Source organism: Chrysochloris asiatica, unplaced genomic scaffold (genome assembly GCF_000296735.1).
Source record: "Chrysochloris asiatica unplaced genomic scaffold, ChrAsi1.0 scaffold00041, whole genome shotgun sequence".
Classification (NCBI taxonomy): Eukaryota; Metazoa; Chordata; class Mammalia; order Afrosoricida; family Chrysochloridae; genus Chrysochloris; species Chrysochloris asiatica.
In genome coordinates this window covers 13,138,365-13,163,305 of record NW_006408559.1, presented here as the reverse complement: position 1 = coordinate 13,163,305, position 24,941 = coordinate 13,138,365, and the positions used below count along the sequence as shown (strand labels likewise).

General features: G+C 48.2%; 1 protein-coding gene across 2 annotated transcripts in view; it reads left to right on the top strand.

Moving 5' to 3' along the window:
• Positions 1–24,941, top strand: part of HIPK2 (homeodomain interacting protein kinase 2) — a 165,883-nt gene that overhangs the window by 59,085 nt on the left and 81,857 nt on the right. For both annotated transcript variants that reach the window (XM_006861171.1, XM_006861170.1), the window contains exon 2: positions 13,910–14,987. In XM_006861171.1, coding sequence (XP_006861233.1) covers positions 13,910–14,987 — 1,078 coding nt within the window. The remainder of the gene's footprint in view (positions 1–13,909; positions 14,988–24,941) is intronic.

Sequence of the window (24,941 nt, the reverse complement as noted above, 5' to 3'; positions counted from 1 at the left end):
TTTTTTTCTTTGCAAAGTCTGATTTCTGCTACTTCCTTTCTCCTTAGTCTAGGTGACAACCTTCCGATTGGTTAGGTGACCTTCTCAAGGTCCCTTAGCCTGGATCCTCTTACTCAAGGCCAGTGCTGGGTCCACTGGGCCAGATAAGTGAAGCTCTACCATTGAGTCAAATAAGTGAAGCTCTACCACCTCTTTACAGAGACAAACTTACTCATTTTAAACAATTTTAAGTGGTAGTTTTCAAAGTGTAAGAGACCTCCCACTCTTTGGAATGGGTACGAACACAAATCTCTTCCAGTCAATTGGTCAGGTAGTTAGTTGTCTTCCAAATTTCTTGACATAGATTAGTAGGTTTGAACCCACCAGCTACTCCCTGGGAGCATAGATTAGTGAATTCCAAAGTGAGGTGACCCAACGGAATGCGGAAATCATCAGACAATATCATCGATATCCCATGCGAATAAAGTTTTACTAAAGGTAATCCAAAAACTGACGCAACCATACATTGGCAGAAAACTTTCAGAGGTTCAAGCCGGATTCAGAAGAGGATGTGGAATGAGGGATATCATTGTTGACGTCAGATGGATCTTGGCTGAGAGCAGAGAATACCAGAAAGATGTTTGTCTGTGCTTTATTGACTATGCAAAGGCTTTCGATTGTGTGGATCATGACAAGCTATGGACAACATTGCAAAGTATGAGTACTCTGGAACACTTAATTGTCCTCTTGAGGAACCTGTACATAGACCAAGAGGTGGCAGTTTGAACAGAACAAGGAAATACTGAATGGTTTAAACTTAGGAAAGGTGTGCGCCTGGGTTGTATTCTTTCACCATATTTATTCAATCTGTATGCTGAACAAATAATCTGATAAGCTGGGTTATATGAAGAAAAACTTGGCATCAGTATTGGAGAAAGACTCATTAACAACCTGTGATATGCAGATGATACAACCTTGCTTGCTGAAAACGAAGAGGACTTCAAATAGTTTGATGAAGATCAGAGACCACAGTCTTCAGTATGGGTTGCATCTCAATGTAAAGAAAACAAAAATCCTCACCACTGGACCAATAAACAACACCCATATCAATGGAGAAAACATTGAAGTTGTCAATGACTTCATTTTGCTCACATCCCAGCCTTGCTACTTCCCAGCAAAGTGACCTGGTACAAGTGTTGTCATCTCCCCAAACTCACTTTTCTGCCTGTAAGACAGGGAAAATACCAACATGGACCACAGACCCCATCACGAAGTCCCAATGCTTGTTGTGAAGGAACCCGGTGGCACAATGTTTAAGCACTTGGCTTTCAGCCACAAGGTTAGCAGTTCAAGCCCACCCAGCGACGTTGGGAGAAGACTTCTTGATCTACTCTCTTAAGATTATAGTACAGAAACCCCTATAGGGCAGTTCTGCTGCATCACATGGGGTCCCTAAATGGACTAGAGGGCAACCTAACTCCACCACCACCAAACGGGCATTAAAGGTATGAGTCAGGTAGGCCTAGTGAGAGCTGAAGGAGGGAATAGGGGGTGTTTTAGTGGGGGGCCTCACACAGCTTCTCTGTGCCGCTGTGGGTTAATGTGCTGGACCACAAGGTCAGTGGCTTAGCATCGTTGTGAGTCAGAACCCACTCAATGGCACTTAACAACAACAACACTTAGAAATTGCCTCTAGAAGGCAGATGTAATTAGAAGATGGCTTTTCTGGATACGCAACTTGCTAGTGTACATAGTGTCTGTTGGCGTTTAAGGGTTCGGTGTTTGTTACCTTGTACTGCTGTGGACATGTTTCTGAGGCCAGAGACTGCGGAGCCTGTGCACACACACCCCACCCTCCCGCCATGAGCCTTGTGAACCCATTTACCTACATCCTGTTACCTGCCCTCTGCCTTTCAAAAGACCTCCCACCTTTCTAGTCCCACCTCAGGTCTTGCTACTCTGTAAAAAGTTCCCACTTCTGGACACCTCCCGGTGGAATTGGACAACTTCAAATCTCTTAGGTTGTATAGAGTCTCCAGTTACTCTTCTGCATTGAACTTGGCAAGCCTGCGAGATTTTAGGCTCCTTCAGGGGCAGAATCGTGTCTTCTGTGTGTTTTCTGTTGTGCCCCTGCCTGCGGATTTAATGACTGATTTTATTTGAAATGTATTTCTTTTGAATGCCGGGGCTGCCTTCAATCCTGTTGGTATTGTCACAGTTGACAAAAGAATTCTGCAGAGCTTGTGGCTGATCCGGAGCGGTATGCTGGAGAGCGATGCTGCACACTGAACATCTCACAGCGAGTGGGGGAGAGACTGGTTGGAAACAAATGTGAAAGTCTCACTGTTTTGGAAACTCATCAATCAGAAATGGGCCACCCTAAGGTGATCTTTGCAGCTCTTGTGAAGTATAAACTTTGATGATGTTGCTGTCAAGTTCCGTCGACTCAGTTCTAACTCACTATATAGGGTTTCCGAAGCTGTACATCTTTGTAAGAGCAGAAAGCTTCATCTTTTATCCCGAGGGGTGGCTGGTGGGCTCAAAACACCCACCTTGTGGTTCACAGTCCAGGATTTATCGAACAGAGCTACCACGCTCCCATAAACAGGATAATTGTCATTAAGGTATTATTCGGCATATCAATGAACAGCTTGTTTTCTAATACCCTCTAACTCTCTGATGTGTCAAACTTGGAGTTTTATGCAGGATTACCCATGTAAAGATTCACCTTCTAGGAGTCCTGGTGTGTGGCCCTGTGGGTTAATGTGCTGGACTGTAAGGTCGGTTTGAACCACAATGTTGGTGGTTCAAGCTTACCAGCCACTCCTTGGAAACCCTATACCTGATCGCTATGAGTTGGAACCGACTCAACGACACACAATAACAACAAAGGTGTTTAGAGAGGTCCATTCAGACACATTTATAGGTGTTGACCTTGGAAATAACAGTTAAGTTTTATATATTCTATTATTTTATGTACAGGGTTGCTGTAAGTCGGAACCAACTCGACCACACTTAAAAATAACATGTGTGTACTATGTAATATATGCTGTTGTTGTTGTTGTTAAGTGCTGTCGAGTTGGTTCCGATCCATAGCAACCCTGTATAGGGTTTCCAAGGAGCTGCTGGTGAGCTCGAACCACTGATCTTTCAATTCAAATTGACTAATTACAGTCCAGTGTATTAACCCCATAAGCACCACCCCAGGACTCCTGTAATATATGAGGGGGCTTTGAAAAGTATTTGGAAAAAGTCCATTATCTTTCAATTCCATTTTTCTGAATTTTTTGAAGCCTCTCTTATAAGACAGGGACAACATTCTATTAAATATGGGGAATTAATCCTTTCTTTGAGTTCTTTATTATTAAACATACACACACACACACACACACTCTGTTACTTGTTGCTGTTGAGTTGATGCTGACCTTTGGTGATCCCTATGTGTGCCGAAGCAGACCAGCAGGCCTTTCGATCTGTCAGCCTTTTGGTTAGTGTAGTTTTTGGTGAGGTGTCATTAAGTGGGTTCTGACTCATAGCGACCCTATGAACCCATTGTTACTGCCACTGTGTCAATCTGTCTTGTTGGGAATGGGTCTTCCTCCCTTTTCTTGACCCTCCCCCATTTTACCAAGCATGATGTCCTTCCCCAGAACATGTCGAAAGAATTAGCATTTAGCAAACTACACTTTGTACCACCTACAAATCTGCAGCTTCTGTCAAAGAAATGCGTGTCCAAAGGACTTTAGGAAAGGGCCGGTGGAGGGAGATGCGTCTTAAAATTAAGAGTTCCTGCTTCTTTTCCCTTTAATAAGGCTTCTGACAAACCAAAATTGAACCTTATGTATGAGGGGGCTTTAAAAAGTTCCTGGGAAAACCCCATAATTTTTTTCGTCCCGTTTTTCCACGAACTTTCTGAAGCCCCTTGGTACGGATGAAATGGCCTAACTCTTGTACTTGATACAACGTCAAGTCCAGTGAAACCAGAGTCATTTGAAATGGTTTTTTTCCTGTGGATTTTTTTTTTTTTAATCCTAGTTGCCCCCTGACTCATTCTGTGGTCTCACCAGGGTCTGGCCTTCGAGTAGATAATGTGCGGAGTGAAATGGGAAGGATATATCCTCGGCACTGAGGAAATTTTTCAGCTCATCTCGGGATATATAAAGTTGTGGTGAATCTGAAACCAAGCAAATAAGTGGGGAAAATGTGCTGAGTGAGCCAATCTTCATAAATATCAAGTTGATGTTTATATGATAAACCAAAAAACCAACTAAACCCTAAGAAGACGCATTTAAAGTTTTTGGTTTCCTGTTTTCTTAGGTGGAAATTTTTTCCTTCCCTCTAGAAAGATGAATGTCTCATTAAATGAGGAAAACAAAGAGGTACATAGAATCATGGATTGGTTTGAACTTTCTGGAACCAGGGACTAATTTTCTCCCCTTTATCCTATAAAAGAAGTCCTAGTATGGCGCCATAGGACAAGCACTCTACCTCAAGGTCAGTTTAAACTGCAAGACCAGACTCACCAGAGGCTCCTGGGATACCCTATACAGGGTCATTGTGAGTCAGAACTGACTTAACAACTGTCAGATAACAGGAGCCCTGGTAGTGTAGTGGGTTATGCACTGAGCTACTACTGCAGAGTCAGCAGTTTGAATCCACCAACCACTTTGAAGGGAAAAAAAGGAGACTTTCTGCTCCCATAAAGACTTACGTTCTCGGAAACCTTCTAACGGGTTGCTGTGAGTCCGAATTGACTCGAAGGCAGTGAGTTTAGTTGGATTTTTGGTTTATCATATAAAAACCTGAACTTGATAAGTTGGGACAGGGGTGGGGGGGTCCTCTTATGAACTGAGTTGTCCCAACAGGGACTGGGACTGTCCTAGCTTCCCACAACATTAAAACGTGCAGAAGCAGAAGGCGTTTTGAGAATTCTGAGGCCTAGGAGTGGAAACCGGGTGTGGTAGCATTTTTATGGATGTAAACGGTGTGGATAACAAAGGCTAGGAGGCAGACGTTTTTAAAATGCAGACTTATCGTATTTGTAAATAGTAGTAAAAATAATAATAATAATAATTTAAAAAGTGAGTCTTTTAATAAAGTAGTCAAAATGGAGGTTAGGGCCATCTCTGCCTTGAGTGTGCCCGATGGTCAAAATATACCCTACATGCCTGGGACACCTGGATTTGATTTGGCCACAAAGAGGCACTTTTGGTTTTCGTGGTAATAACGAATGATGTCTTACAACTGAAGGAGCCCTGGTGGTGCAGTGGTTAAAATACCCAGCTGCTAACCAAAAGCTCAAGGTTGGAGGAGAATATTGAAAGTGCCATGGGCTGCCAAAAGAACCAACAGATCCATTCTGGAAGAAGTGCAGCCAGAGTGCTCCTTGGAAGCCAGGATGGCCAGACTTCGTCTCTCATATTTTGGACATATTGTCAGGAGGGACCAGTCGCTGGAAAAGGATCTCATGTTTAGTAAGGTGGATGGTCAGAGAAAAAGAGGAAGACCCCCCAATGAGATGGATTGGCCAGGTGGTGATATCAGTGGACTCAAGTGTGGCAACAGTAGTGAGATTGGCCCAGGATCAGGCAGTGTTTCTGTCTGCTGTGCATAAGGTCACTATGAGTCGGTACTGACTCGATGGCACCTAACAACAACAACAAGGTCCTTCAGACTCCTCCAGTACACACAGGTGCACACACACACAGTTGTGTTGTCTATAATGGGCTGTCAGCCTAAGAGTTAGGGCAAGAGTCAGATAGGAAGGGGAACAATGACTTCACAAGCTGCTGGGGACCCCCATGGGTCAGACAGGAGGCAGCGCTCAGGAAAGCCGTCCGTCCTTGAGCCTGGACACCGGTGCGGAGAGAAGATATGGGAACACTGGGAGATGTGGATTTTCACAAGGAGACCCCCACCCACCCCACTCCAGCCTTAGGCATCTGAATAAACATAACATTAAGAGCTACACTAATCAGGAAGTTTTTTACAGTAAAAATTACTCAGAGAAACATGGGTAAATATGTTGTCATTATTAAGTGTCGCGGAGTCGGTTCCAACTCATAATGACCCTGTATAGGGTTTCTGAAGAGTGGCTGATGAGCTTGAACCACTGACCTTGCGGGTTCTAACCAACCTTGCGGTCCAGTGCATTATCCCACAGTGCCACACCAGGACTCCTTGTAAATAAATATGAGGGACTTCAAAAAAGGTGGTGGCAAAATGGAATTATTCCGTGAACTTTTTGAAGCCCCCTCATAAGTGTGGTGATTGCCTGCCCATAAGATTATTTTAAGGTTAAGCCACATACTCACCAACAGGGTTTTTTTTTTTTTCCCCTTGTAACTATATTTTGAAGGTTAGAAAAAAAATGTAATTATTATTATGAAAGAGTACTGTGGCACTGTAGGATCAACACTGGACTACGAAGCACAAGGTCGGTGGTTCAAGCCCACCAGCCACTCCTCAGGAGGAAGATGAACCTGCCTGCTTCCATAAAGATTTAATAGCCTCCTGGAGAGAGGGAGCAGCTGAGTGAGGACTCTAGAGTCATGGAAAGAGAGGGACTGAGAGCTGGCAGCCAGGAGGCAGGCTTGCAGAATGTGTGTCCTATGGTGGTATAAATTATTATATATGCCTGAGTGTTTAAAAAAAGACAGAGAGAGAGAGAACGAAAATGAATAGAAATACTGTTAACTGATGGTACATAGAAGGGATTATAATCATTGTAATTAAACAAAGTATATGATTTGTTGAATGTAAAACTGATGATCTGCCCTGTAAACTTTCACTCAATTCACAATAAAAACTTAAAAAAAAAACAAAAAACAAATTTACAGTCTCCAAAATGAGTCGGAACCAATTCGACGGCACTTAACAACGACAACAAAAACTTTCTTTCACTGCATCTTCTTTGGGTGTTTTGCCTTTGCTACAGAATATGGACGAAACAGCTGTATAGGGAATTGGGTCCAGTTCTTGGAATGATGACAGTTGATCTTACCAGGAGTGGCCGAGTGGCCAGTAAAGAGGCAGAATGTCTCCAGGCATACAGGGCCCCTCTCTGAGCCTGGACATCTGTTCCCAGAGGCAACCAGTGTGACAATTGCCACAATTTCATGACCCTTGGCCGTCATCCCAATAACAAATAAGTCATAAGGCACCCTCCTACCCTCTGTAAAATTCCACTCAATACCCTGGCCTTCTCAGCAAGAGCTTTCTGGAACCGTGAAAACAGTCTCACTTCCTTTCTGGATAAGCAGCGTATTCTTGTCCGGCCTCTCCTGACCTCCGTAAGGATTGAAACATCACGGGCAAGACCAATACGAAGGGAGGATGGAGAGACTTACTTCACCCCGTCTCTTAGTGGCTGAGGTACTGAAAGGCACGGAATTGGTCCTTTTTATACTGCTTGTTGCTGTTAAGTGCCATAGAGTCGGTTCAGACTCATAGCGACCCTGTGTCGGGTTTCCAGGAGCAGCTGTTGGGTTTGAACTGTCAACCTTGTGGTTTGCAGTGCAGTGCTGATCTTACAGCGCCACACCAGAGTCTTTTATATACAGCGTCTCAAACAATATGGAGATGTTATTAGTACTGATGAATATTGAAAAGCCCTTTTCTGAGAATTAGGAAAGGAGACCTGGTGGGTGACATAGCTTGACTGCTCACCAAAATGTCGGTGGTTCGAGCCCACCAGCCAGTTGCTCTGTGGGGAGAAAAATGTGGCCGTCTACTTCCGTACAGATGGCAGCCTTAGAAACCCTACAGAGTTATTGAAATCAAGTCGACAGCAGTGGATTACAGAAGGAGGGGAGTTTGGCTTGAGACACTGAGCAGTAGGAAGGTTAAAGGTAGAGATTCTGTTGAAACAGTCTCATCAGGGAAAGGGCTGATGCAGAAATGTAACCCCGTACACAGGTCGGGACTGGGATTCAGGATGATGCTGGCAGAGCCACAGAGTCAGGTCCAGGTGGGCTCTGAGCAGGTGCTGGGCTCCCCCAGGAGGCTGACTTGTAGACAGATCCCAACTGTGGAACCCAGGACAGGGGTACCTGACCTCTGCTTTGGTTCTCAAACGGTCTTGGTGTGAGTGAATAAGTGTTGGCAGACATTTCTCTAATCTCCAGAGTGAGGCCTGTTAGTGAGAATTGTTGCTTAGCCCATCCGCTGTGCACCGGACTGTGGCTGGTGAACATGGCCTCATGCCAAGGAAAACACCAAGAGGCTCCACGTGTGTTCTGTAGCCCTTGCCCTCAGACCATAACCTAGTTATGGAAACAGGACCTCAGCACAAAAAAACAAATAATTCAGGATCTTAGATGGCAGAGAGGCAGTTTGTGGCTACACAGGCAGCCAGTGCTACAGGAATGGAGGGTTGAGAGTGACCACCGTGGGTCAGAGTGGTTGGTGAGAGGGAGGGCCTGAATGGGGTTGTTGTTGTTATGTGCTGTGGAGTCGGTTCTAACCCATAGTGACCCTGTACAGGGTTTCCCAGGCTGGGAAGCAGAAAGCCTCATCTTTCTCCCACAGAACAGCTGGTAGTTTCGAACTGCTGACCCGGAGGTTAGCAGCCCTATTCGGAGAGGACAATAGAAATCTTGGTCTATATGACAAGGAGGATCAGAGAGGCCTGTGGTCCTGGTGTGTTCCAGAGCGAGGGACAAAGCCAGGACACATCCCCGGAGCTGATGGTGGTCAGTGTAGGCAGGTGTCCCCTCCATGTGTCCTGGCTCCGTGTTGGGGCACTGCACCAAATCTCCCAGCATGGCTACAATCCCAAAGCTGTAGGACTCGCTTGAGGTTGGGGAGCCAGGCATCAGAAAACATGGGAATTCCTCTGGACTCACATCTTAGCCTTTTCCCTTCCCAGATCCCCCTAGTGGCGACTGGTTCCATCTCTGAATCCCAAGCTGAACCCTGGGGTCCCTCCTACTTCTTGAACCCCAGCCTCTATTGTTTGGTCCCATCCACTCTCCTCTACCTCCTCGGTTATGCAGCCTGAGGTCGTTTTACTTTGGACATAAATTGTGTTCCGAAGACAAAGCTCAGTCATGCTTTTATAAGGGGAGAAGGTACTGGGGTACATATAGCCTTTGGATAAGTTGAAGAAGTAGTGAACGCATGCCAGAAGTGGGTGGTAAGAAGAGTGTGCAGGTGGGAAGTAAAAGACTTTTCTAGAAACAATGAATAAAATCCAAAACTAAACAACTACCATCTAGTAGATTACGACGTCTAACAACCCTATAGGATGGAACTGCTATACAGGGTCTTGTTGTTAAGTGCCGTCGAGTCAGTTCTGACCGATAGAGACCCTGTACAGGGTTTCCGAGGGTGTAAATCTTTACGGGAGTAGAAAGTCTCATCTTTCTCCCGCGGAGCGGCTGGTAGTCTCGAACCGCTGACCTTTAAGGTTCACAGCCCAATTCGTAACCACTATGCTACCAGAGTCTATGAGGCAGTAAATCTTCACTAACGCAGACAACCTCTCTTTCTTCCATGGTTCAAACCACCGACCTTTCGGCTAGCAGTCCACTTCTTAACCCACATTGCCACCAGGACTCCTAGAAACAATGAGTGGTGGTGGTGGTATGCTGTTGAGTCCGTTCCGATTCATAGTGACCCTGTATAGGGTTCCGACGTGGCTGGAAGAAGAAAAATAAACAAGCGGGCACAAGAATATTTTGAGGGAGGGAGACATTAGTAAGATTTAGCATCTTCATGGCCATGGAGGCACAGATGAAGAAGAAAAGGTAAATCCAGGGTTTGGGAACCAGCTAACTAGAAAAATATTTCATGTTAACGCTAGAGGGTGAAATGGCTAGATTTTTAGGAGAAGCAGAGCTCAGCCTTGGAAGCCTGTGTGATACTGTGGCAGGAGGCAGAGAGAGAGAGTGCTGGGACGTCTGAGAAGGGCCAGGCTTGTGACAAACTTATGGGGAAGTCTGCACAGAGGTGACCACTAAAAGTGTCTGAAAGGATGATGTCTTCTGGAGAGAGCAGAGAGGCACGGCGTTGGGAGTGCCAGGCTGTTAAGAGAAGAGGAAAGAGAGTCGCCAGAGCCCAGGGTGTACACTCAGATAGTGAGAGGCCGCGCGGATTCAAGAAGAAAGTTGTGGTCTGCAGTATCAGATGCTGCACAGAGGTCAAGGAGAACAGGCTGGAGAGAGGCCATTGGATTCGGCAGTTAGGAAGTCACTTAAAGGAGCTTGAGTGGCACGAGGGGTTTGCGTCTACTGCTAACCTGTAGGTTGGTGGTTCGAGCCACCTGCCCAAGGTTTCTGTGGAAGAAAAGCTTAGTTTCTTTTTTTAACCTGTAAGAATGCATCTTTATTGTTTGTATGGCCGGGGGTAGGGGGATGGGTTGATTAAAGAGTGAGCTTTGAGGAAAAAGGAGCAAAAAACATTGATCAGAGGGGAGAAGGTAAAAGCTAAGAAGAGGGCACATGGTTCTCACTCTCGCCTTCCAAACTGGCATGCACGTGAAGGCAGAAGACCAGTAAGTTACTAAGTATCTCGTATAGGGTCTCTAGGAGTCAAAATTGACTCAGTGGCAATACATTTGTTTTTGATTTCAGGACTTGAATGGCACAAAAGTGGCACAACCAAGTGATATAGTGGCATAAATATACTTGACTGCTAGCCAAAAACTTGATGATTCAAGGTCACCCACAGGTTCCTCAGTAGAATGGCATGGCAATCTACTTCCCCTCAAAATGACCACTTCCCAAAAAAACCAACCACTGAAAACCTATGGAGCATGGTTCTTCTCTGACACATATAGGATGGAGTCGACTCAATGGTAGCTGGTTTGGCCCTATTTTTTTAGGGACTTAGATCCGATTATTGTTATAAGTGCTGTCAGGTCAAATCTGACTTGTAGTGACCCTGTATAGGGTTTCTGAGGAGCGGGTTGGTGGGTTTGAACTGCTGACCTTGTGGTTCACAGTCCGGTGCTGAGCCACAGCGCCACACCAGGAGTCCATATTGGTGGAAGTTGGTGGTTATGTGCCGTGGAGTCAATTCTGACTCAGCGACCCTATACAAGGTTTCTGAGGCTGTGTTTTACCAGAACAGAAAGCCTCAACTTTCTCCCGCAGAACAGCTAGTAGTTTTGAACTGCTGACCTTGAGGTTTGCAGCCTGATTCGTAACCACTATGCTACCAGAGCTCCTTATTACATGGAGAAATTGAAAGATGGATGAGCAGGGCATAGTGAATGATGCAGGGGTTTGAGAGAAAACTGGGAAGGATGACGCAGCAAGAGGACAGTAAATGCTTGGTGATGAACAGAAGGCTAATAGAATGTTTTAAACGAAAAGCTAACCATGTAGTGCTGAGTAGAATGGTCCCATAAGTTTTCCAAGGCAATAATCTTCATGGAAGCTGATTGGTGCCTCTTCGTGGAAGCTGATTGGTGCATCTTCGTGGAAGCTGATTGGTGCCTCTTCGTGGAAGCTATTTGATGCATCTTCGTGGAAGCTGATTGGTACATCTTTCTCTTGAGTGGCTGTTGGGTTCAAACCTCTCAGTAAGAAGCTGAGTGCTTAACCGCTGGGCCACCAGGGCTGCTTGCTAAAATGTTTTGGGTGGTCTAAATGAAATCACATGTGAATCCCTTCAACCCCACAGAAGTCATATAACGGGACCAGGAGTCCTGGTATAGAGTAAGCACTGGGCTGCTAACTACGGGGTCAGCAATTTAAACCTATCAGCTGCTCCTCAGAAACCCTGTACAAGATTGCTAAGAGTTGGAACTGACTCAGCAGCACTTAACAAGTAGGGCAGGGGGAATTTGGGTCCACCCATAATCCAGCAGGTGTGAGGTTTGGGAGGAACGGGTTATGGGATGGGATGTGGCTGTCCTGATGTAGGGGTGACTAAGAACACAGCAGGTAGCTGGACCAGCTGGCAGGGTCCTCAGTCTTAGTAGATAGAATACAACCCAGTGGGAACTGAGGAAGAATCAGGGTCTGTCATAAACTAATTGCTAACTGAAAAGTAAATGGTGAACACCCAAGATTGTCCTTCAGTCATGAACTATGGGGCGTCGTCTTAAGTGAGTCAAAGAAATGTGCTGTCATACTGCAGAATGATGTAGAGGAACCGCCAGTGACTACCGCTAAGCAAAAGACTCAATACCACCGAGCCAATTCCGAGTCCTATCAACCCTCTGTAGGGTTTTTGCAGGCTGTAAATCTTTTCGGGAGCGGAAAGCCTCATCTCTCTCCCACGGACTTTGGTGCTCATCCTCAGCGCCAGCCAGTCTGTAAAGACTCCCCACATATGTACTTTGTGATTTCGATGATAGATTTGGGAAAAAGCCAAAATATAGCTAGCAGTGTTTGGCAGGGGTTTAGGGAGGGTCAAGGAGTGGTGAGTAGGTGGAACGCAGGGCATCTGAAGGGTGGGGTGGTAAGGCTGTTCTGCATGGTACTTTCATGGTGGGCACGTACCTTCACACATTTGTCAAAACTCTTAGAAAAGTGCAGAGGGAGCCCTTCTGTGAACTGTGGGCTCTAGTTTCCAGCAGTGTGTCTATATGGGGTCACCCATTGTAACTAATGCACCACAGGAATGCACCATGGTGATAATAGGGGAGCCTGTGCAGGGAGGAAAATGAATTTGGGGACTCACTGTCCTTTGCTTTAAAAACAAAAGTGCGCAGACCTTAAAATAGGCAGCCATCTGAGATCAAAAGGGCAGCATTTACCTAAGGACCAAGTCTGGAAGGAGGACTGAGAACAGGAAACAAGGAGGAAGTGGGTTAAGTGAGGTTACATTAAGAGGACTGCAGTCATTAAGGTGAAACAAAATGTGTCCGAATTGTTGAATGGCTCTGTAAACCCTCACTCAATTCACAGGAAAACGTTTTTTAAAAGAAAGTCTATTTTTAACTTTTTATTGCAAATTGGGTGAAGGCTCTGGAGCAAATCCATTTTCCATTAAACCGTTCGTACACATTTGCTGTCACATCACTGATGGCAGTCCCCACATGCAACACCACTCACCCCGGTAACTCTCAGTTTACCGTTTCCATTCCTCCTTCTCTCCTAACTCTTGTGAAGTTTGCCCTTGGGTAATGCTGCCCTTTCGATCTCAAATGGCTGATCGTTCTAAGGAGTGTGTGTCTCCCTAATGTTAGTGTTCACCTTCTAGAACTGTCTGGTGTTTGGCTGGAAATGGAGCCAGGGGGGTGGGGGATGAGTTTAGTCTCAGGCTTAAAGGGTGACTAAGGGCCATGGTCTTGGGGTTTCAGCAGTGTCTGACTGACCAGTAAGCCTGGTGTTTTGGGGGGATTTTGAGCTTTGTTCCATATTTCCCTCCCATTCTGTCCAGGACCCTCTAATGATGTGTACTCCTTTTCAGAGCGGTAGGTTTTGGTAGCTGGGCACCATCCAGTTCTTCTGGTCTCAGGGTGGTGGAGACTGAGGTTTGCAGGGCTCCGTTAGTTCATTGGACTGCTCCATCTGTCTTTGACTTTCTTCACTATTCTTCACTCCGGACCAGGAGAAACCACCTTAGATGGCTACTCACAAGCTCCCATCTCCTGGTAGCAACTCACCAAATTAAGATGTGGGACATTGTCTCAGTGGACTGTGTTCTGACCCTGTGTTTACGTTGTTGTTGTTATGTGCCGTGGAGTCGGTTCCGACTCATAGCGACCCTGTACAGGGTTTCCGAGGCTGTAAATCTTTACGGGAGAAGAAAGCTTCATCTTTCTCCCGCAGAACAGCTGGTAGATTCGAACTGCTGACCTTGCAGTTTGCAGCCCGATTCGTAACCACTACGCTACCAGAGCTCCTTTGTGTTGAGGTGGGAGGAAGGTATTGTCTCCTGTCAGGCTGCTGAACAAAGCCAAACCGCATCTGTTGCATGAAGCCTGTGATGGCAACCAGGAAGATGTTCATGCTTCCCTCTCCTTTTCTTGTAGGTATGGCCTCACATGTGCAAGTTTTCTCCCCTCCCACCCTTCAATCAAGTGCCTTCTGTAGTGTGAAGAAGTTGAAAGTCGAGCCTAGTTCCAACTGGGACATGACTGGGTACGGCTCCCACAGCAAAGTCTACAACCAGAGCAAGAATATACCGCCATCGCAGCCAGCCACCGCAACCGTCAGCACCTCCTTGCCCATCCCCAACCCAAGCCTACCTTACGAGCAGACTGTCATCTTCCCAGGCAGCACCGGGCACATCGTCGTCACATCAGCCAACAGCACCTCGGTCACTGGGCAGGTCCTCGGGGGGCCACACAACCTCATGCGTCGAAGCACCGTGAGCCTCCTTGACACCTACCAAAAATGTGGGCTCAAGCGTAAGAGCGAGGAGGTCGAGACCACAAGCAGCGTGCAGATCATCGAAGAGCACCCACCCATGATTCAGAACAATGCCAGCGGGGCCACCGTAGCCACCACATCAACTGCCACCTCCAAAAACAGCGGCTCCAACAGCGAGGGCGATTATCAGCTGGTTCAGCATGAGGTGCTGTGTTCCATGACTAACACGTACGAGGTCCTCGAGTTCCTGGGTCGGGGGACGTTTGGGCAGGTGGTCAAGTGCTGGAAGCGGGGCACCAACGAGATTGTGGCCATCAAGATCCTGAAGAATCACCCGTCTTACGCCCGGCAGGGCCAGATTGAAGTGAGCATCCTAGCCCGCCTAAGCACAGAGAGCGCGGATGACTACAACTTCGTCCGGGCCTACGAGTGTTTCCAACACAAGAACCACACGTGCTTGGTCTTCGAGATGCTAGAGCAGAACCTCTATGACTTTCTGAAGCAGAACAAGTTCAGCCCGTTGCCCCTCAAGTACATCCGCCCCGTCCTCCAGCAGGTGGCCACGGCCCTGATGAAGCTGAAGAGCCTGGGTCTCATCCACGCGGACCTCAAACCTGAGAACATCATGCTGGTGGATCCATCCCGACAGCCCTACAGGGTCAAGGTCATAGACTTCGGCTCTGCCAGTCATGTGTCCAAGGCTGTGTGCTCCACCTACCTGCAGTCCAGATATTACAGGTAAGACCACGGGCAGGGAGACAGCCAGGAGAGACAGAGCGCCAACGTGCCATGGTGCCTTCTCCCCGGCAGGTGCGATGGAGTTGCGCGCCTACAATTGCTGCCTCAAGTGACTTTAGTTTAGTTGGGAACCTGGACATGTGTACATGGGAATGACCTCTCGGAGCCAGCTGAGAGTGGAGCTGTTCAGAGCTGGCAGGGATGACCGGGCACTGGAAGTGGGGCAGGTCTTCATGGGTGGTGCAGAAACAGGGGCCCATGTGACTGAAGTCAGGGCTGGCCACGAACAGGACACTGCCTTCCAGAGCAGAGGACCTGTAAGGCTGGAGGCATAGGTCAGGGGCAGATTACTGGAGGTCTTAAGTGCTAGACTGAGGAGGTGGAAATGTGTTCTTGACCACTGAGCCTGTGCTGGAGGCTTTTGCAGCACAGTTGTTTTGCGAGGAGTAGCTGATGCCTCGAGATGGATGGAAAAGGGAGAGGCTCTGGCCCAGGAGGCCATTCTGTGTACAGTCACTTTGAGCTGGAGTCGGGAAGATGGAAAACTTGTAGCATCATGGGTGGGGACGTGTAGGGCACATGAACAGGTGGGGACTCTGCAGGACGTGGGTTTACTGCTGTGGGGTCCTCGGAGGCAAGCTGCGTGCACGTGTGTGTGTGCGTGTGTGTGTGTGTGCGCGCGCGTGCTTCTGGAAATAAAGGTTATTTCCTTTTTAAAGTCTGGTGGGCACATCTCCCCTTCAAATGAAGGACCCTTGCGTTATCTGTATTTATATATCTGTTAGTTATCTGTATTTATATATCTGTTAGTTATCTGTATTTATATATCTGTTAGTCATCTGTATTTATATATCTGTTAGTCATCTGTATTCTCTGAGGTTCCACTGATAATTGATGCCCGGATGTGTGCAGGGGGGTACCTCTGGAATGAGAGGGGACAGGTGGAGAGTCTTAGACTCTCCTAGGGAAACCCCCTCCAGGGGAGAGCGGGACCTCCTTACTCACAGCCAAGGACAGAGCTGCAAGTCCTCTTCATCATTGTAGTTCCTGCCTCTTCCTTATTGAATTCTACGTTGATGTCAATTATTCTTTTACAACCATACTTGTGTTGCACTGTTGGATAAGCACAAGGTTGGTGGTTCAAACCCACCAGCCACGCCTCAGAAACCCTATAGAGGGTCACTATGGTTGAAACAAACTCAGTGGCACTTAACAACTACTCTCAGGAGGACCAGAAAACAAAACGAAAAGGCACAACTAAATGGTCAGCTCTGCTCTCAGGACAAAAGGAAGAAGGCCTGCCATTTCAGGCTAAGGGCAACCCGTGACTAAATGTGCACAGGGCTTTGGTTCTGATCTGAGAGACTCGGGATTCTCTCATCGAGACTCTATTTGAGCCACTGAAGACCGTTAGTGGGGCATCCCTGGGTGGTGGGAACAACGGATTCTGTGTTTGACTGCTGACTGACAGGTTGGCAGTTCAAGCCCACCCAGGGGTGGTTCAGAGGAAAGGCATGGTGATCGCCTTCTGAAAACTCAGCCATTGAAAACCCTGTGGATGGAACCCAGTTCTCTGTGGGGTTGGAATTGATGCCACAGCAAATGTCTAGCTAGTTGTGAGGAAAAGCAATGTGGGGGAATCCCGAGGTAATGTGAGATTCAGATTCTGGGAGTCTGGGGCTGTGGGGATGGAGCCAGTGACAGTGACACCTCGAAGGGTGAGAACAAGCGTGTGTTGGGAAAGAATGCTGATGAGGGGAGGCGCTCTGGAAACAGAGAGCTCTGAATGTGGGTTTGAGGGGCTTGGATGGAATCCAAATGAGAGGGTTGGGAGCCTTTGTAAATTCTCACACAAAGGAGTCATTTCATTCAGTTAACGATGGTATAAATCAATTGGAATGGAGAAAAAAAGATTGTCAAGGGCGGGGGAACGAAACAGTGGGGGGAGGGGTGCGAGGGAGACCCCGAAGCTGGGAGACAGTTGTAGTTACACAGAAATCAAGGGAGAACCCAAAGATGACAGGCGGGGGAAGGCGTCCCCTGGTGTTGGCGTGGCCCCTCAAAGCTTTCAGCGGGGCCCATGCTCTGACTGCAGAATTGACTTAAAGAGACCAGCTTGTTTTGTTGTTTTGTTTGGTGACTCTCTCTCCCTCTCTGAGGGCCTGGTCTCTTCAGAAGCTTGTGTCAAATCCCAGCTCTGCTATGGAGTGAAGAGGTCTCAGCTCCAGGCCCCAGCCGGTCCCTGTTCCCTGCTCTCACTGACCTCATCCCTCACTGGGGTGTCACACGCCCGAGTCTGGGGCCCACGTGGCCAGGGTCACATCTTCTCCTGGGAATTTCACAACCCCTACCCCACCACCAGGGGACAGTGTGCCATCCTCCAGGTCAGTCATAGAAGCCATCACCAAAAAAGTCAACACACGAAAGTCATTTCTGAAGGCTGGTTCCCATGATCAATAGCCAATAGTCATGCTGAGGTGTGTGATGTGCACGGTGCAGAAAACAGTTGCTCTTCTTGTCAGTTAATCTTCCGCTCCTCATGGAAACCACAGGATGGGGGCTAGTTCACCCTGATATTGAGCGAATTTTCAGTCCCATAGACCACTAGAAATGTGTGTGGGCAGCTTGTCATCTGCCGAGAAGGGAGACACATGTTTCTGGACCACTGGCTTAAGGCTCATTGTGCCTCATGCTCCCTCAAACTTATCCCTCAGGCTTTGAGCTGAAAGGTAAAATTATGCAAAATGGAAATGGTCTTTGCTGTACAGTCATTAAGGAGCCCCGGTGATGTAATGGCTAAGCGCTCAGCTGCTAGCCGAAAAGTCAGCAGTTCAAGTCCACCCAGCGGCCTCACAGGAGAAAGACGCAGTCAGAATAGACGTGCCAGCACCCAACCACAGCAGCATAGAGTCACTGAAGTGGGACACCCCATATGTTTGAGTGTCTCTGCCCAACACCCTGAGAACACAGTGTGAATATCTGGGTTGAAGGTGGCAGTAACAGGTTGTGCTTGGGAGCCCCTGTGTGGCATGGGGATGCCGCTGTGCCCCAATACCCACCACATGCACACTCCATGCCACGGACCCACATGTGTCTCCGAGGGCCAGAGACTTGGGCCACTACCAACTGCATGTCCCCACACCTGGGGCGCTGGGACTCACCGGGTAAACCAGTGATTTCCACAGTGTGCATAGTGCAGGGAGCTTCCTACACCAGGACCCCTGGGGCAGGCTCTTGGGATGGGGCCAGGCAGTCTGTTCTAATACTGATTTAGTGCCGCTTGAGCCATGAAATTCAAGAATGATAGATTCAGAGTTCTAACTAAGCCTTGGGTTTGAGCACTGGGGACCTGAGTTTAAAGCTACTGATAATGAACTTTGCCTCCGTTGCGGGTGTGGACAGCCTGGCTCCCCAAGTAGGCAGTGCCTTTGTGTTGAGTCTGTCAGGCATGTGGAGGAGAGTGGAGGTTGCCCAGGCTGCATCAGTGGTGCGGACACCATTCAACGAGGGTGGTGGACTGACCAGCGAATGATCAGATGGTCTCGGTGGCCCCCTGTGCTGTACAGCGCTGTGCTCAACACTACTCACCAGAGCCCACACCTACCCAGTTTCTTGTTTCACACTAGTGCCCATGTCACTGACCCCCCTCCACCCCCCACGGCAGTCTCCTGGGAAAAAACACACACCTCACCAGAAATGTTGATTCCCACCTGTGAGATTTCAGTGTAAGCCTGAAGACAGCTGAGTCAGCTCCTCCTAGAAGCTGCCAGCACCTGTCAGGTCCCATTGCACCTTGTCAGAAAGTTAGTAACGAATTCCCAGCATCAAGCAGAGGCTGGTACAGGCAGGAGACAGACAGAGCGTCTGCAGAGCTACACAGCTCTGCACGGCTTTTCTGTGGATTTCATCTTTGTCACTGTAAAAACGACATGGGGGCCATGTCTGACCTCGTCCAGCTTCACAAGGAAGAACTGGAATCCCCATCATTACCCCAAGGCTCATTCCTGTGAAGGAGTCAGACCTCAGCATTCCTCCCATGGTACTGTACATGCTGGAGTTCATAACCCACGGCTTTGGCCACACAGAACCCACAGACGATACTCATGATTATGGATCTGTTGGGGAAGTTGAAGTGTGCAATTCAGGATCAGAAACAACCCAGAAGACAGCAGTGTTCTGCTCAGGGGGGCCTCTTCTCATTGTCAACCATTCAGCCATGTGTCCCCGTCGGCCTCTGCCCCTCTCCCTCTGCCGCCCCGACTTTTCCACACAGGGATCTGGCACTCCGTTTGTGGCCCTTTCTTGATGATCCTGGGATGGTTCCTGCTTCTGAGATGGCAAAACTGACCAATCACAGTGTTAGAGTCCCATACACCCTATTTGCATTGTCCCATGTGACACTTGCTGGTTAACGAGCTGGACTGTAAGGTCAGCTGTTCAAGCTCACCAGCCACTCCTCAGGAATCCTATATAGAGTCGCTATGAGTCGAGATCGACTCAACGGCACTTTACAGCAACATCGACTTTAATCATTTGGTGGGAATTGCAGAGACCATGGTAGAAAAACCACCGTTCAGTGACCACTGTCCCGGAAAGAGTAAGACGTGATACGATGTTCTCCATGTGCCCAGCTCATAGCAAAATCTCAGTAACTGTTGACCCGTTGCCTTTGAGGCGACTGATACATGCCAGTCCCACATTTGTCAGGGTAGAACTGTGCTCCATAGGGTTTCCATTGGCCAGTGGTTTTTTTTTCAAAAGTAGATCACCAGACATTTTCTTCCAAGGAACCTTTGGGTGGGTTTAAACCGCCAGACTTTGTTAGCAGCCGTGCATGTTAGCTGTTTCTATCACCCAGGGACACTCAATAAATGTTTCTGCTGTCATGAATTTCTGCTTTCCTATTACTTCTGTTAATTTCAGGTGTGGCGCTGTGGGTTCATGCGCTGGACAGCAAGGTCGGCTTGAACCTCAAAGTCAGCAGTTCAAGCTCACCAGCCGCTCCTTGGAAACCCTATCTATGCAGGATCACTCTGAGTCAGAACTGACTTGATCACACTTAGCAATAACAGCAACTTTACTGCTACTATTATTGTCATGAGTTTTTATTATCATGACAGTCTGTGGCCGACAGACCTGGGTTTAAAATCCAAGTCTGCTATTTTATAGCCGTATAACTTTAGGGAAGTTCATAAACCTCTGAGGCTCATTTTTTAAAAATCTCTTAAAAGGGAAAAATACTGAGTTCATGGAACTTTTGTGAAGACAGAGCAAGATGGGACTTGTAGCTCTCCCAGCACTGAGATGGCGGTCTTGTTACTGACACCGCCCTCCCGCTTCCTCCCAGCTCGTTGCTTCTCCTGTGGGTTTGGTTGTATTTAGCGTGGTTCTGTACCCAGCCTCTGCAGCCTCCCTACTACCCACAGGCTCTGGGGCCTGAGATACCAGCAACCAGCAGTACACTGTTCATGAAGGAGCGCCTGAATGTGGGTGTGCGGCAGTACGCAGTGGGCTGCACTTTGTCAGAGGGGCAGTGAGTGCCCAACACAGTAGTCATCCGAGAGGGGTGACCTCTGACCCTGAGACGGGAGGGAGACCAGAGCGAACTGTGTGGTGAAGACGTGGTGTGGAAGATGGCGTCGTCCGTGCACGACTCAGGCACAAGCTGTGGAGGGCTGTGGTCCATGTGTGCATGTACGGTGTAAGCCTAGCGTATGTGTGGTATGTGTGTACACTCAGGCATATGTGTGTGTGGAGTGCATGCGTGTTGTTGTTAGGTGCCTTCAAGTCTGCTCTGATTTTGTCATGACTCCATACAGAACAGAACGGAACACTGCCTGGCTCTGCACCTCACAATCACTGCTGTGTTTGGGCCCATTGCTGCTGCTGCTCTGCCAGTCTGTCACTGGGGGGCTTCCTCTTAGTCGCTGACCCTCTACTTAACCAAGCAAGATGTGCTTCTCTAGAGACAGGTCCCTCCTGAGAACATGTCCAGTGTATGAAAGATGAAGTCTTACCATCTGACTTATAAGGAGCCTCTGGCGGCTCTTCTCCCAACACAGATTTCTTTGTTCTTTGGGCCATTCATCATTCTTTCAATATACTTCTCCAACACCATAATTTTAAATGCATAATTTAAATCCTTCTTATCCATTGTCCAGCTTTCACATACATATGTTATTGTTGTTAAGTACTGTCGAGTCAGTTCCGACCCAGAGCAACTCTGTGTATATAAGGTTTCTGAGGAACAACTGGTGAGCTTGAACCACCGACCTTGCAGTTCAAACGACTTTGCAATCCAGCTCATGAACCCACACCGCCACACCAGGAGTCCACATGCATCTGAGGTGACTGAAAATACCATGGTGTGGGTGAAATGCATACTAGTCCTCAAAGTGACTTCTTTGTTCTTTACCACGTTAAAGAGGTCCTTTGCAGAACATTTGCCCAATGCAATACGTTATTTGATTTCTTAACTGCTACTTCTGAGTGAAGTGCTGGTGTGGCACTGTAGGATAAGCACTCGACTGCAAGGTCAGTTTGAATCACAAGGTTGGTAGTTTAAACCCTGTAAAGGGTCGCTATGAGTTGAAACCATCTGGATGGCACTTAACAATAACTAAGGCCTCTAAGGAAAATGTTGATAATATTAAACCCTCAGCACAGCCTTGCCTCTCATTTCATCCTGTGTTTGTTTTTGGGTAAAAGGGGTCACTTTGTTCTGGAATAGGATGGCCCAGGGACAGTCGTTTCTGTAACTGTGAAGACAGCTCTGGGGAGTTGGCTGCTCTGGTGATGGAAATACTGCTATCACACTTTTTCTCTATTTCTGTGCTGCTTCGTGGGTCATGGACGTGTCTTCTGAAAATAAGGACAGTGGCCGCTAGGAACAGGGAGCTGGGAACAGTTGGCTCTGAACTGCCGAGAATTCTGAAGCTCAGAAAGGTTAAGTCATGTGAGTTGATTCCCAAGCCCTGTGTTTAGGGCTCTCTCTAGCGTTGGCCCAACCTGTATGTGGGAGAACTTGGTCTTCTGAGTTTTCCCCTGTGACACAACTCCTACTTGAGGGGTGTTGATGTGTGTGACAGAGAGAGGAGCAGGTTGTGCGCAGTCCTTGGCCCATCTGGGGTGTGGAGAACTGAGAACTTAACCCTGACCCACTCACCCAGGGTCACAGAGCACAGAGCCAGCCTCCTTCCTTCCCTCCCTCCCTGGCAAGAGCTTTAGGCTTGTTTCCTTAGAAGAAGTAAGAGGGTCCAGTGCAGGTAACTGTTAAGGACCACTTCTCCGTCGCTTCTGTTAAGAAGATGGGTTTTCTCCTGATGTCCCCCACTCGTATGCCTTTTGTCTGCAGGTCTGAGTCCTGCAAACTGAGTGCTCCCCACACCTCCCAGCCATGTACCCCTCCAGCCCCCCCCCACACCGCAGCAGTGTGTGCCCTTCCATGTCCCTCCTAGCCTTCCCTCCACTCACCCACACCCCTCTCACCCCTCCACACCCCCCACAACACATATGTCTCATATCTGCACACCCGCCAGCCCACCCAGCTCCAAGGAACCCTGGGTCTTTCTTACTCCAACTCCCCTTCCTGTTCACAGGAGACACTTGCTCCCGACTCTCTGTCCACCTCTCTAGCCTCCCTCGGCTCCAGTGTCCACTCTGGGACTTACAACTCCAGGTGGTTCCACTAGGGCACACTGGTGTCCTCCTGAGAGAACCCTTACTAGGGCACCCCCTTCTCTCCACCAGGACCCAGTTTGCCCAGGCTTCTCCTCCTCTCAGTGGTTGGCACTTGTGTGACCTGTTAGTTTTCTGGCCTTTCGTGACTTCCAGAGAATTCATACTGTTTGTGGGATTTCGACCCTGAGGTGAACCAGGATGAGTTCAGCACCCAGCTTTATGTGAGGGTCAGTGTCTGGCTGGACACAGGGCCTCAGACAAATCTCTCACCCTCTCTGACAGCATTTCCTCAGCCTCGGATACGAGAGGTGGTGCTCTGTGCAGGGTGTGAACTAGTAGGAATAGTAAATTGTGGTATATACATGTTGAGCTCCACACAGCCCCTTAGGCCTTAGCCACCAGCTGATGTCTCACTGACTTTGGACACATCATCAGGAAAAATAAAAACAAAACAGAAACCCACTGCCATCATGTCGAATCTGACTCATGGGATACAGGGCTTCCAAGATTAAATCGTTAGTGGATCAGACAGCCGCATTTTTCTCCTGAGAAGTGGCTTATGGGCTTGAACTCCTGACCTTGCACTTAGCAGCCCAACATCTAACGTGCAGTTCCACCTTTCAAAAAAGACCAGTCACTTAGAAAGGTCACCCTGTTTGGTCAGTAAAACGAGATGGATTGACACAGTGGATGTGGCAGTGGACCCAAATACACCAGCTACAATGAGGAGGGTGCGGGACCAGGCAACGTTTCGTTCAGGTCTCCAGACTCTGTGGTAACCACCATCAACCCTGACCTGCCAGCCCCTCTGTCCTGTCTTCCTAGCTGTCCTTTTACTTCTCTTGCCTGTTGTGTTCTTGTGGTTCTCACAAGCTGGCCCAGCTGGACACAGCAGTAGACAGGATGTCTCCAGGTATAGTCAGTTGAGAGAATGTTCCAGAAGCTTGCGGATTAACTGCTTTACTTTCCTATGCCTGGGCTGCCCCGGCTAGATATGCATTCATGTGTGACTTTCCATTGGATGCTGTGTGGATCCAAATTGGGTTTCTGCTGGCGCTGACAAACACTTTAAAGCTGAAGATAAGTTTTCCTCAGAAATGTGCTGGCGTTTTTTTTTTTTTTCAACTTTCTGTTTCTCTGTGTCATGCGTTGTACAGAAAGCCCTTTGTTGTCACCTTACTGCTTTGAAAGCCTTCCTCAGTGAATACTACGGGGTTCCTATGATGTGCCTTACCTCAGACTCCCTCACACGCCCAGGGGGCACCAAAGAAAGAAGTTACCATGTCCCTAGGGAGCATCCCACTCGGGCGGAGTACTCAGGGGTGTGGAACATACCCGGGGTAAAAAACCAACAACACCCAGACTTCTGGAACAGAGAGAGGGTGGTTCTTTGTAGAAAGTCTGGTATGGGGGGCGAACTGAGGAGAAGAAGGGTCATTGATGGCTGATGTGGGCAGAGGTTTCACAGTCAACATGTACATCTTAGAGTCCAGTCACATTTACACATAGGAAGGGGCCGCATGACGCTCATATTTGAACACAGGCCTCTGTGCCCAAATTTGAGATGAACACCGCAGTTTGTATGTGACCAGCCTGTGGTTGTGATGTTGGCGCAGGTCTGTGTTTCCAGAACTCCCAAGTTCTGCTCACAGTGTGTCTGAGGGCAACAGAGCCCACAACCAAGCCACACATGCCCTGGGTTTGTGGGGTCTCAAGACCTAGAACGCGGATGGACGGAGTGCTCAGCCCCTCTGGACAACCAAACTCCCACCATGTCGGCTGTGTGTTTTCATTGAGGTTGCCCCATGACTGCCCTCCCCTCCTTCATATCCAGGGGGCTTCTGTCAGGGCGGGCCAAGTGGGTCTCACAGATATGGGGCCCACCCGGGGTAGCCCCCTCATGGCATAGATATGAGGTGCCGGTGGCTGTGACAATGGACAAGGTGTTCAAAGCATGAGGCTTTTGAACACATGAACACCTGACATGTGAACCAATAAACAAAATGAACTAATAACCGGTTGTTATTGAGTTAACCCTGGCCAGTCGTGCCCCCAAGTGTGTCAGAGGAGAATAATGCTCCATAAGGTTGTTAAAGGTCTGAGCTTTCAGAAGTAGATTGCCAGACCTTTCTTCAAAGCACCTCTGGGAGGGTTAGAAACCTCACCCTTTCACTGTGCAGCCCAGCAGGTTAAGCATTTGAGACTCCTACCCCTGAATCCAGTCCTGGTGTGGTGCTGCGGGCTAATGCGTCAGACTGCAAAGTTGTTTGAACT